Source organism: Monodon monoceros, unplaced genomic scaffold (genome assembly GCF_005190385.1).
Source record: "Monodon monoceros isolate NGI ecotype Baffin Bay Population unplaced genomic scaffold, NGI_Narwhal_1 Super_Scaffold_20, whole genome shotgun sequence".
NCBI classification, from domain to species: domain Eukaryota; kingdom Metazoa; phylum Chordata; class Mammalia; order Artiodactyla; family Monodontidae; genus Monodon; species Monodon monoceros.
In genome coordinates, this window is record NW_021703777.1 from 12,167,710 (window position 1) to 12,180,653 (window position 12,944).

General features: G+C 32.3%; 1 protein-coding gene across 2 annotated transcripts in view; it reads left to right on the forward strand.

The window, feature by feature from the left end:
* The window catches only part of GRID2 (glutamate ionotropic receptor delta type subunit 2), a 1,355,616-nt gene that overhangs the window by 1,040,371 nt on the left and 302,301 nt on the right, over positions 1 to 12,944 (forward strand). For both annotated transcript variants that reach the window (XM_029236088.1, XM_029236089.1), the window contains one exon: positions 9,497 to 9,694. In XM_029236088.1, coding sequence (XP_029091921.1) covers positions 9,497 to 9,694 — 198 coding nt within the window. The remainder of the gene's footprint in view (positions 1 to 9,496; positions 9,695 to 12,944) is intronic.

A 12,944-nucleotide genomic window follows, 5' to 3' on the forward strand; every position in this document is an offset into this window, starting at 1 on the left:
ATAAATTCATTCTCTAATTCTGTGCATCTGTTTTGTAAATAAGTTCACTTGTATCATTTCTTTTACATTCCGCATATAAGTGATATCATATGATATTTGTCTCTCTCCATCTGACTTACTTCATGTAGTAAGATAAAATATATAAAATACATGTGAATATTTTTAATGTAAATAAATATTTTAATGTAAATAAATATCCTTTGTTATACAGCAGATGTGGTCAATAGTTTTTTTCAGCTGCTTAATGAATTATGTTTACAGTTGCCTCAAACTTCCATTAATTTATTCAGGGTTGTATATAATTCCCAGAATGCCAACTGAAACTCAACATTTCCATGTCTCATTTCCTGAAATAATGTTGGAATGCAAATGAAAGTAATGTTTTTACAGTGATGTTTTGAATCTCTCTATAAGACAAACAAAAACAAACCAATCCCAAACTTTAAAATGTTCCTCTTAGTTTGTTAAAAAAAACCTCCTGTGGCCCAATTCTGAGCAGGTAACTATCTAAAAGGGCATTAAGACACTGAAGTTGACAGCTGAATGTGCTGTTTAATAGTCTATCATAGAGATTTTTTAGAAAGCAATCCCTAGTTGTCGGGCATTTAGTTTGTTTTCAACTTCTCACTAGAGAATTTGCAATGAACATTCTTTTAGATACATACCTGTGCTCATTTATGATTACCTCCTTAGTTGTAAAATTACCAAAAGAAATAACACAAAAATTTGAAAGTGTTTCCTTTCCAACTGTGAATTTGTTTGCTTAAAAGGTTGTCCCATATTTAACTCACATAAGTGGTATATAAGAAAGTTTGCTTCCTCATATGTTTGCTGATAAACATTAACATTCTTTTTCATCCTTGCCAATCCAATGAGCTATAAATAACTCATCTTTTTAAAATTTGTATTTCCCAAAGGTATATTCAGAGAACAAAAATAAATAATTCACTCTTAATATTTGGTATTGAACTTTGTCCTTTTAAAATTTAAGCATTAAAGATTATGATTTTAATGATTGTTATTTCTTCTGATAAATATTACTTCTCTTAACTGACTATGTGAGTCACAAATATGCAAGAAAAAAGAAAGTACACATTTTCCTTCTATTAAATTTGAATGTGTATTAATTTTGTATTCTGTACGGTAGGTTTTTTCAAAATATTGTCTTTGATTCTGTATTGAATATTCGCCCTGAGGACTTTGGTCTACTGATTGGAGGTTTTAATCCCTCTAATAGAATTATGACGCACACACCAAATAGAAAGAACATTCAGGGAGAATCTCAGAAGTCCATACTCTTCTCAAGACTGAGGCCTCCACTGAGGATTTCCAGAAGTATAGCATAGCATTCCATCACTTCTCACTAAGTACTGATAACCCCACATCTATATATCAGTGAAATCCCATCAGTTCTACCTTCAAAATATACCCAGAATCCAATTACTTCTCATCAAATCCATTTCACTGCCTAGCTCACTGGTTTATTGCAAAGGATTCCTAATTGCTCTCCTAGCTTCTGTCCTTGCCCCTCTAGTCTCTTGTCAATAGCAGCTATCAACCGTCTCGAAAACTGTTAGAACATAGCAGCTCACAACCCCCTCTGCTCAGAGCCCATCAGGCTGCCCATCTCAGTTGAAGTAAGAGCTGAAGTCATCACAGGGGCTTAAAGGTACTGTTTAAGCTCCACCAGACACACACCCATTACCTCTTAGACATTTCCTATCTGACCCTAGCTCCCACAGTTCCCACCACACTACTCTCCCTTCTGTCTCTCAATCGTGTCAGCGAGATTCCTGCCTGACACATCTGCACTTACTCTCTCTTCAGTCTGAAGTGTTCTTTCTGCAGAGGCTCTTCCTAACTGAAGGTACAACCCTTTCTCATTATGCTCTTTGTTCTCATTATTTGTTTAATTTCCCCCCCACAATTCTTATCATCATATGACATAACATATATATTACTTATTTTGTTTCTTGTCCATCACTCCCATTAGAACGTAGGTCTAGCAGGACAGAGATGTTTGTTTATTGTTTGCTTTGTTCACTATTGTATTCATAGCATGTGCCTGGCATTAACACTTGAATGACTGAATAAATATCTGAATTTCTGCTATTTTCCTGTAATAATATTATTTTGGATGGATATACCACTAGCCCTAAACATCCCAAGTTTAATTTTAAATGGCTTTTCATTGAGTTCTGATATTGAATTAGCTTCAGTTTACATTTATTAAATGTTTTTATATGCTGACATAGACTGCCATATCATAAAGCTCTGCTGACATTTATTAACATTACTGTTCTTGACAACATTTTTACAGGAATATGACTGTATCAACCAGAGAGTTTGTAAACATTATCATCATTTTGAAGTCAAATTTTACCAAGTTCTTCAGTTAAATATTTTATAGACTTCTGACATTTGGTAGAGGTAGTCACTCCTCGCAGCTGTAACATGCTGTAGCTCAAAACATATCCGTGATAGTTTTCCTTGACATAACTGCATTTACAAAGTACTCTGCACTGGTAAACTTTTGACAATATTTATGGAATAGAGTTGACTCTTGCATGTGGCTGTGCCCTTGTAAGATTCACTTGGGTGTTAAATTTAGCAAAATAATGAAGACTTGGACCAAATACACAGAAAATATTATCCAGCACTCATATTCAGAAAGCAAACCAAAAGCCTAGTAGTTCTAAGTTTGTATGCGGTAACCCTGTGGTCTATAAGAATCTGAGCCTCCTAAAAATGTATTTTCAAATGCATGCTAGGGAAAACCAACAAATGAGAACTAATGAATGTACTTAGGATTGCTGTGACTGCCTGTTGTCCTTGATGACCTTGTACTCCCAGTTACAGCATCTTATTCAGATTCTCGCGAAAACAAAATGAACATCTTTATTTTGTTTTGCCACCTCTGTTAAGTCACTAAAATGTAGCCATTTCATGATCATAAAGGAATGTACAAAAGCGAACATTTTATTGTGAAAATGAACTTTCTCTCATACTAATAGCTTTAACTTTATGTTCAATTTAAAGTGTTTTTTTTCACTTAAATAGTTGCTTACAAAATAGGAATCAGAAATAATATGTAAGATATGGCTTTAGGAAGTTAGAATGACTAAATATTTTTGTTTACTTATAATTTGAATCTTACTGTCTGGTAAAAATATTTAAGCAAAGATTTTAAAAGGTAAGTTTAGTGCAACGTTTTCTAAATCTTTGTTGCTCCATAAAATCCTTCTGCAGGAGCCCTTTTAAAAATGTTTTCATTGCATATCCCTGTGATGAGCTTTTCTTCTCTCCGTGCAACTCAGATATTTTTGCTTTTATAACACCTAGATTGTTTATTCCTCCCCTGATGTTCCTCATTTTTGTTTTCCTGTCCTGGTGTTTTGATATCTTTTTAATAACAGCCTCCATACCTTTTGCCTTTTTTAACTTGTAGTAGTTTCTAATATTCGTATGTGTTCTATAAAAATAGCGAGGCTTTTCCAAGGACAGTGATAGACATTAATTCTGCATATATCGCAGTGGAATGTGTCATCCCCAAGCAAAATATAAGCTCACACTGTGCATGAAGACAGTTCTTGTTTGCTTCAGCCAGGAGCACGGTTTATGGGGAAAAAAATTTTTAAACAGGTCACTAAGAAATATTCTCATTCTCTCGTTAATGTCTTTGAGCCACATATGTGAGTAGAATCGTAAGGAATTTCCAGTGACTCATTCCTAGTTTTGGCCATCCCCTCATTCTGTGAAGTCGTGCATATTGAAACCTCTAAACAGCCCTTAGTAAAGCCTTGACAGTAGAGCTTGTTGCTTGCACCTATCAAAAATGTCAGATGCTTTTTCCAAACTCTATCACTAGCAAACAATATTGAATACTTATTAAATATGGGAATTAGCTACAAAATCTGCAAGTTGCAGTGTTGTAAATCAGCTAAGCAATTAGCGTGAGATTTTTTTAAATGACTGAATACAAATTCAGGATTATGAAGTTATTATCTAATAACCCAACAAGTGATGTGAATAAATCCTTGCTAATATGAAAATTATCAACCACTGAAACACTCTTCTATAAGCAGGTCTATGGATCCTCATGCTAATGCACTTAGATTGATAAACTACAGGCATTCTGTGAAAGCTTCATTTATTCCAGTTGCTGAGGATTGTGTTTAGAGAATCTGTCATCCAAATGATCAGCAAATCGAAGTCTGCAATTTGTTTTCATTTAATAGGTGGACAGGTTTTCACCAGTTTAGATTCAGTCCTATTAATACTCTTTGAAACTAATTGCTGGGAAATGAATTTTAAAGGCAGGATTTTATAATTTCTCTTTTTCTTCTTCCTGTCCCTATAATAGAAGACAGAAAGTCACGTGTACACACTTTAAAAATATATGTTAAATAGGCACAGGCCATAATCTCCTGTCTGTATGGTTGCAAAGGACCCTTAGTCCTCACTCTGCCACAATCCATTCTACACTCTTCTCTCAAAATTACTTTCTGATTATGCTATTTCCCTTCCACAAAGCTCCAGTTCCCTGCCAAATAAGACAGTAACCTTAATATGGTTTCAACACCCTCCATTATCTACTCCCACTTAACATAATTTTCTTTATTTTTGTTGATATTGCATTATAACACCCATACAGAAAAAAGTTTAAACCATTAATTGATTAAAAGTAAAGTAATATCCAAGTAACCACTGCCCAGAACAAAAACACCAGAATATCGTCATTACCGCAAGAGCCATCTTTGCTTGTGTATCTTTCTGATCATACCCTCTCCAGCATCCCAGGGCCAACCACCCAGAGCTGATTACTTCCTTGATTTTCTTTATAGTGTCTCCACTATGTACCCTTAAATACATAGTTATTTTACCTGTTCTTGAATGTTACAAAAATGGAACCAAACTGTTTTCTTGGAGTATTGCTTTTTTCAGTCAACATGATTCTTGTAAACGTTCATTTGTATTACTGTGTATCGCTCTGCTTTCTTCAATTTTAAGCTGTTTAATATTATATTACATCAATATACCACAGTATATTTACTTTTCCATGTTGACAGACATTTGGATTTTTAGATTATTTCCAGATTTGGGCTATTACAGACAATGCTGCTATAAATGTTCTTTGGCATATATTTTGGTGCCCAGGATTCTCTAGTGTTCATACCCAAGGAGTGAAATTGCTAGGACATAGCTATCCATATCTTCATACTAGATAAATGTGTATGTAACTCTCAAAACCAGGCAAAATTAACTGCATATAAGGATTTTCAATCTCTACTAGATATGTAAAATGTTTTTCAAAGTGGTTGTACAAATTTAAACATCCAGCAAAGGTCATGATAGCTCCTATTTCCTCATATCCTTCACAGTATTTGTATTATCATACTACATTTCTTTCTGCTTCTCATCTCTTACCCCTTCTTTTTGGATTTTCTATTTGTTTATTCCTTTGTACCTTGGATATTAGTTCTGACCTATAACAGGTCACTAATTCTCTCTTCATCTGTTTCTAATCTGCTGATAAACTTAGATAGTTGTTAACTTTGGTCATTGTCTTTTCTAATTCTTACATTTCTGTTTAGTTCTTTTCAAATTCTACAATGATACTTCCTTTAGTTTCCAATTTTCTGCCAAAAAAGTTTTCCCCTTATTTCCTTAAAAATAGTAAACATAATTTTTATAATATGCATCTGAAAATGTTAGTAACTGAGTCCTTGAAAGATCTTCTTTCATATTACTTCTGCTGGTTCTATATATGAAATATAACTTCCTGTTACATAGTATCTTTGACTTTTGCTGTGGACATTGTATTCAACCAATTGTTTGAAGGGATAATGTAAGACCTAAAATGAAAATACTTCCTAGAGGATTGTGTTTTTTTTATTTTTCCTTCCTGTCAGGAATCTGGAGTCTATCAGTCTCACACCACCTTCAACTGCATTAAAATATGGAACAAATTATGGCATTTTAGATTTTAATCCATACATTGAAAATTTTGAGGTCCAAAAATATAATATTGAAGTAAGTTGAGTTATGACGATACCTCCTCTCTGTAACTTACTGTGTGACTTTGAAATGAAACTTTTGTTTCTAGTTTTTCTTATCTGTTAAAATAGTACATGGCTTGTAACCCCCAAAATGGTGATTTTCCTTTTTTTACAGTTTCCTTTCTATTTCTCTTATATTCTGTTTGTACCAGTTATGCTGCAGGTTGCTTGAGTTTTGCTTTATGTTTTTTGAGTACATAGATTTTCCAATACTAGGTTATGATTATTTTGAAAGTGGTGTCCATGACTTTTTACCATATCTCTCACTATATTGAGTGTAGTAATTTGATGCAGTAACTGCTTAATGCATGTTAAATGGATAAGTCAATGAATGAATTTTGGAAATAGGTGCATTGATAAAAGTGATTAAACCAAGCTCAGTATTGCCGTAGAGAAGGAACAAGTATCTTTTCTATTATAGGTCCCAGAGCTTCAGTCTAATTTCTGTTGCTATGTTTACCTGTCTAATATATTGTTTTATTGTCCTCATAAAACACAAGTGGTCTGAGGTAGGATTTATGCATAGTGATCCAAATGTGTAATAGAGCTTAAAAACAAAGCTTAAAAACATTGGTCTAGAAGAGAAGTGATAAGATGTAATAAAAGTTTAGTTAGGATGTACAATTTAAAAAGCATGTTTATCAATAATTCATCAACAGTCTTTAAAACAACCTTTAGTATAACCATTTTTATTCTGTAACTCTAATCATTTGTTGCTGATGTTGCTAGAAGCAGATTTTGACAACAAACTTTTGAAAGGGATCCATTTGCCTAGGGATTTACTTATAAAGTTGGAATTAAAAAGTCATTTCTAGGGGGAAATTCAGCATATTAAGCAAATATAACATAATCTAACATATTAAACAATTGTTCTAAAGATAATCAAAACGAAAAAGAATCACTATTTCATATGAAAGCATACATTTGGATATTATTTTTGCCACATAGAGCAGTTAGCTCTGCATTATAATTAATTAGTCTTCTTAATTTTTTAAGTGTCACCTTAAAGAGTGGTTTTGCATATCCTGGTGATTAAATTGCTGCTGTACCTAAGAGATTTGTTATATTTTAAAGACCATGGATAAATAAAGAATACATATGGTCCAAAATTATTGGTAGAGGAACCAGTCAAATAATAAGATTTTTCATGAAGCATCTTTCCATTGGTTTGTCAGTGGATAGATGTTCAAAATATAGAAATGAATGAAATGTGTGTAAGGAAATAATTACATGCTCTCTGTTGCCAGCATGTACAACATGATATAAACAATCAATGCCCAATTAATTCTAGAATTTCCTGATCTTATTTACATGCTCTCTGAATATGATCTTTATTTTGGAATTTCTTTAACCCATTCTGAATCTAATAACTTCATGACCCACTTCAGAGTATTTGTGCAATGCATAGTCATTAGCTAGGTCTGTATTTTGTCCAGACAACCAAATGGACAGAAGCAAATTTTGCCATATTAGCGGGAAGTTTATATTTGGAATCAAGAAGATGTTCTGTATTTTATATATTGTATTAAAGGATTTGTTGAATTTTTACTTTTCACTCATTTGATATCATTTAGATTAAAGTCAGTATTGTTAGAAATTTTCATTCATTCTCAAAACCTCTCATCTATTGATATATCAATCTGTCATTATTCATTAGCATCAGATACTGCTAAAACAGGAAAAAAAATCAGGAGCTTAACAACAAGAAATTGAAATTTAAAATTTTTCTTATATTCTAGAACCCGAGAGAGTCAGTCAGTCTTCTATAGCATTTCAAGTGCCAAGGACATAGACTTCTTCTGTCTTATTTCTCTATTATGTGTGATCTAAGATAGTTACCAGAGCTTCCAGCCAATACGTGTTCATAAGTAGAAAGGACAGAAGAACAGTTGCACAAAGCACCCTGCCTACATCACATTTGTCAGAATTGGTCACATGGTCTCATCTTGCCTGAAGGGAGACTGTGGATTGTCTTTATTCTCAGTAGTGCTAAAATGAAAATAGATACATATAGTTAATGACAAAGAGGAGAACACTACTGGGGAAGAAACAGCAGTCACATCCTTCATCTAACTATTTATTTACTGATTTATTTTACTATAAAATAAGATATAAATGGTTAAACAAGACCAATTTTAAAAAAAATAGTACCAGTAGTTTAGAAAACTAAGATTTTTTTTAAAATTACAAATAACACAATATCAACATAGTTATAGATGAGCATCATGATCTCCTGGGTATCCAAAGTGAAATGGGATAGCTAAATAATTATTTACATTTTCATTATTTTAAAAAAGGCATTACTGAAGCAAAATGAAGCTCTCTTGGCTCTGAACAATTTAAAATTTTATCTCATGGGAAAACTGAATGTTATGGTGGGCAATATTCCTATAATAGACGTAGTGATTTTATAAGGCGCTTACTTAGTGTCTTTGAGTAAGAGCTAAAAGCAAAGTATTATTTTACCACTCAACGAAGGCTATTTTGTGAGTCCCTAAGGAAAAATGATCCAAGGCTAAAATCCTTGGGTATTCTGGCTTAGACCCAGGATAGATTTTAACCTGCCCACAGGACTGGGTGTATATACATACTATGGATGGTTATCTGTAAATATTACTGTTGTTGAAAGATTCCTGAACAAGTTTAGGAAATTAAGAAATAGATTATCTAATTTTCTGTAGTCTGCCAGCATGTGTCAAACCAATTTACCGCTCTTAACACCAGGTGTTCTAAAAAGTGAAAGGGCCACTATTTGTTAACTTACTGTAAGAGGACAACAATGCAAAAAGATGAAAGAGGTGGAAATTGAAACCAATTTGCTGAATTTACTAAATTACACAAATTACCCAAAAAGTAAGTGAATTTCTCATAAGAGTAGTAAAGAAATTACTTTTGCAATGAAATGTGTGTTTATATCCAAGTTTCAAAATTACTTAGCAAATAACTCCCAGTAAATGTGATGTTATAAATTTTAGCTAAATTATATGTTCTTAGAAGTTTTTGATCTTTTCAAAAAATTCTATGTAGTTTATATCTGTTAAAATATTATTTTACATATTTTGACATAAATAAACAATAACTGCCTGAGGAGAGAAACAAATTCATGGTCTCCTAAATATGATTTTTTTATTGATGAAACTTAGGTTGGTCCCAAGACGGCAAGAAACATGAATTCATGGTTCCTGAAGTTTTATAATCACTTTCATCTAATTTTTGATATGGTAATAATAAAATAAGAGCTGATAAGAAACTGGGTGATTAAACATTGTTTGATAAAGTGATGCATTAATAGCACATAAGTTATATTTCTAAGTTATTCTCACACAGTGTAAAACCAATTTTTAGACTGTTTGTAAGCAAAGCTCTTTGAAGAATTAATGTTTGCTTTAAGAGAGCAATATCGATTGACATCAAGGATTTCTCTTATTTCCATGTAGGAAGAACCTTTTGTAATGGTCTCTGAAAATGTCCTGGGTAAGCCAAAGAAATACCAAGGCTTCTCCATTGATGTTTTGGATGCCTTATCTAACTACCTGGGTTTTAACTATGAAATTTATGTTGCACCGGATCACAAGTATGGAAGCCCACAAGAAGATGGGACATGGAATGGCTTGGTGGGAGAACTAGTGTTTAAGGTAAGCATTTATTTGTTTGTTTGTTTGTTTATCACATATCTAAACGTTGACTATAACCCTTGGAAGCTAATTTCATATAAAATAAGTGTAAGGCAAAGCATTAGGTGGCGGTGTTGAATCAAATCTCACCAATACTATTTCATGAACTTTGTGGAAAGAAAAACTGATGAAAATATAAAGCTAAATTTTACGATATTTCCTATAATAGAAAAGTATTTCTCTATTACTTTATCTCCATTTCTGTCAGTCGTTGCTTCATTTTTTGGAAGCTCTATTATTAGGAGCATACACATTTTTAATCATCATGTCTTCCTGATGAGTTGTTGAATAGTCATGTTTAGGTCTATAATTTACTATTTGATTTCTGTGCATCTCATTTTTTCCCTCTGTTCCTTCTTTTCTTGCCTTCCTTTGGGTTAATTGAATTTTTTTAGTGTTTGATTTTATTTCCCTCTTAGCTTTTTAGCTGTATTTCTCTGTAGTTTTGTTTGTCTATGGTTAGTCTAGAGATAGTAATGTGCATTCTTAACATCACATTCTATGTAGATTAATATCATACCACATCGCATTAAAAAAAGTAATAAACATACAGCAGTATAATTCCATTTATATGTACTATATCCTTTGTGTTATTATGGTCATGTATTTATATTTATGAACTCCAAAGTAAAATATCATAGTTTTTGATTTAAACAATCAGTTGACTTTCAAAGGTATAAAGAGGGGGGGAAAAGACAGTTTCTGATATTTAACTATTTATCTATTTACTGTTTCTGTGTTTTTTTATTCCTTTCTACATATCTGAGCTTCTGGCTGGTATCATTTAGTTCAGCCTGAAGAACTTCCTTTACAATGTCTTGAAGTCCAGTCCTACAAGTGGCATATACTCTCAACTTTAGTTTATCTTAAAATTTCTTTGTTTGTCCTCAGTTTTAATATTATTAGCAAATAATAAACTCTGAGTTGACAGGTTTATTTTTCCTAGATACTTTTTGTCTTATTGTTTTCAAGTGACACTGCTGATTCTGATTTATGTTTGACAAGAGCACTGCGAGTCTCAGAACACAGTCACTTATAACCAAAATATATTTTTCCTCATACTTTTTTATTATCTAAGAAGAAAATTATAGATGAAATATTATTATTCCTAAAATCAAGACTGGTGATTTTAAAGCAAGAGCAACTTTTTATTTCAAAAATCAAAATAAAATTATCATTCAACAATTTTTCTTACAATAATAAATGTTTTTATTATTTCACAGTATAATTGATATATAACATTATATTAGTTTCAGGCGTACAACTTAATGATTTGATATACGTATATATTGCAAAATGATTGCCACAATAAGTCTAGTTAACATTCATTACCATACATAAATTTTTTTTTTAATGTTCATGACTTTAAATATGCCATTCTATTGTCTTTCGCCAAATATTGTTTCTGATGAGAAGTTAGCCATCATTTGTACTTTTGCTCCTTTTTTATAGTGTAGGGGTGGCTGTTTTTTAATTCTCTTTTCATTTTTGATGTTTTGATGTTCAGCTATGATTTTCTTTGTATTTAACTCTGTTAGGGGTTCACTGAGCTTCTGGGATATGTTTCACTAAGTTTAATAAATCTTGACAATTATTTATACAAATATTTTTTTCCACCCTCTTCTCTTTCTCCTCTGTACTTGAGGCTCAGAAAACATTCAAGTTAGACCTTATTAATGTTGTCTCTAAGTCACTGAGGTCTTGTTTATTTCATCATAATATTTTACTCTCTGATCTTTAGATTGGATAATTTATCGTGATCTATTTTCAGGTTATTGATTCTTTCTTTGCCATCTCCAATTTCTGTTAAGTTCATTCGGTAACTTTTTTATTCTAGGTAGCTAGAATCATTCTTACGCATGTATTGGTTAGGAGTCAACCAAGGATTTGAGGGAAGTTTATACATAGATTTTTGGGCTTATTTCTCTGTGGCTCCCTCCTTTATGTGAGTCCTCTTTTGATATCTGCACAGTCTGGCTGCCTCAAACACCATCCTCTGATGCATTAAGCTAATAAGACTCTGACTTTCTGCTTGAGCTCTAGCTACCCGTTGTTGCCTAACTGAGGTGGGTCCTCGGTGAATGAGCCATATAAAAGTAGATCTCACCCAAAGCAGTTACCATCTGTCAAGGGTGGACTATTCTTCACTTTATGTCTGCTTTCAGCTGATATGCAATCTGTTCAATGTGTGTTTTTTTTAAATTTCCAGAATTTACAATTGTTACTCTTTGTTGGGTTAACCCAATAAAAAATTATTTTAAAAATTTCCAGAATTTACAATTGTTACTCTTTGTTGGGTTAACCCAATAAAAAATTATTCCACCATTGCCAGAACTGGAATTATTTCTGGAATACTGAAAAGTATTCAGAAAGCTAAGGGATCTAAGTTGTTTCTAAGAGATGTAGAAGAGAAAAAAAAATAAGAGGTTTTGAAGACAGTGATAGGAAAAACAATAAAGCTGTTTTTCATATCCTTTAAAACTTTACTAACGTCAGTTTATTTAATAAACCCATTACATATGGAATTTTATTTGCAAAAGGTTAATAGAAATATTTTAATAGGCTAACAGGAATCATCAATCCTCACCTCTCTTATAAAAACTATGACTATTTATCTTATATTCCTTAATTATAAACCCACAAAACAAGCATTCTGTCTTTGTATTTCTGAGGGGTCCTGCCTGAACTGAACCCAAATAAGCAATTATATTAAAATAAAGATAAACAAAAGGAAAGGCATTATGCAAGTTTATCCTATAGATATAGTAGATAAAAATTCTTAAGAATTATCACGCTAACAATCTTCACTTACTAAATGCAAGTTAAAAGTACCAAGCATTATAATGAGGCCAATGTTGGTGCTGTTTTTAATTTGGTTGTGTGCTCGCTCCAGTTAGTTAGATTTTTGAGATTTGCTTCCTCACCTATGAAATGAGGAATACAAGTATGTTAGTGGGAAGATCACTTCCAACTATGATTTTTTAAAAACACTTTAAGAATTTATTGCATAAAAACCACACACAAGCAATTGTATGTTGTTCTTCATAAACAATTTGTTTTTATTTGCATGTAAGAGCATATCATTATTGTATGATAATGTAAAGTTCAGCAGGGTCCTTTTACATAGCAAAAATTCAGGCTTAGAGAAGCTGACTGACAAATGTATGAATTTTTAGCTGGAAAAAATATAAAGCTATTTATTGCAACTAGA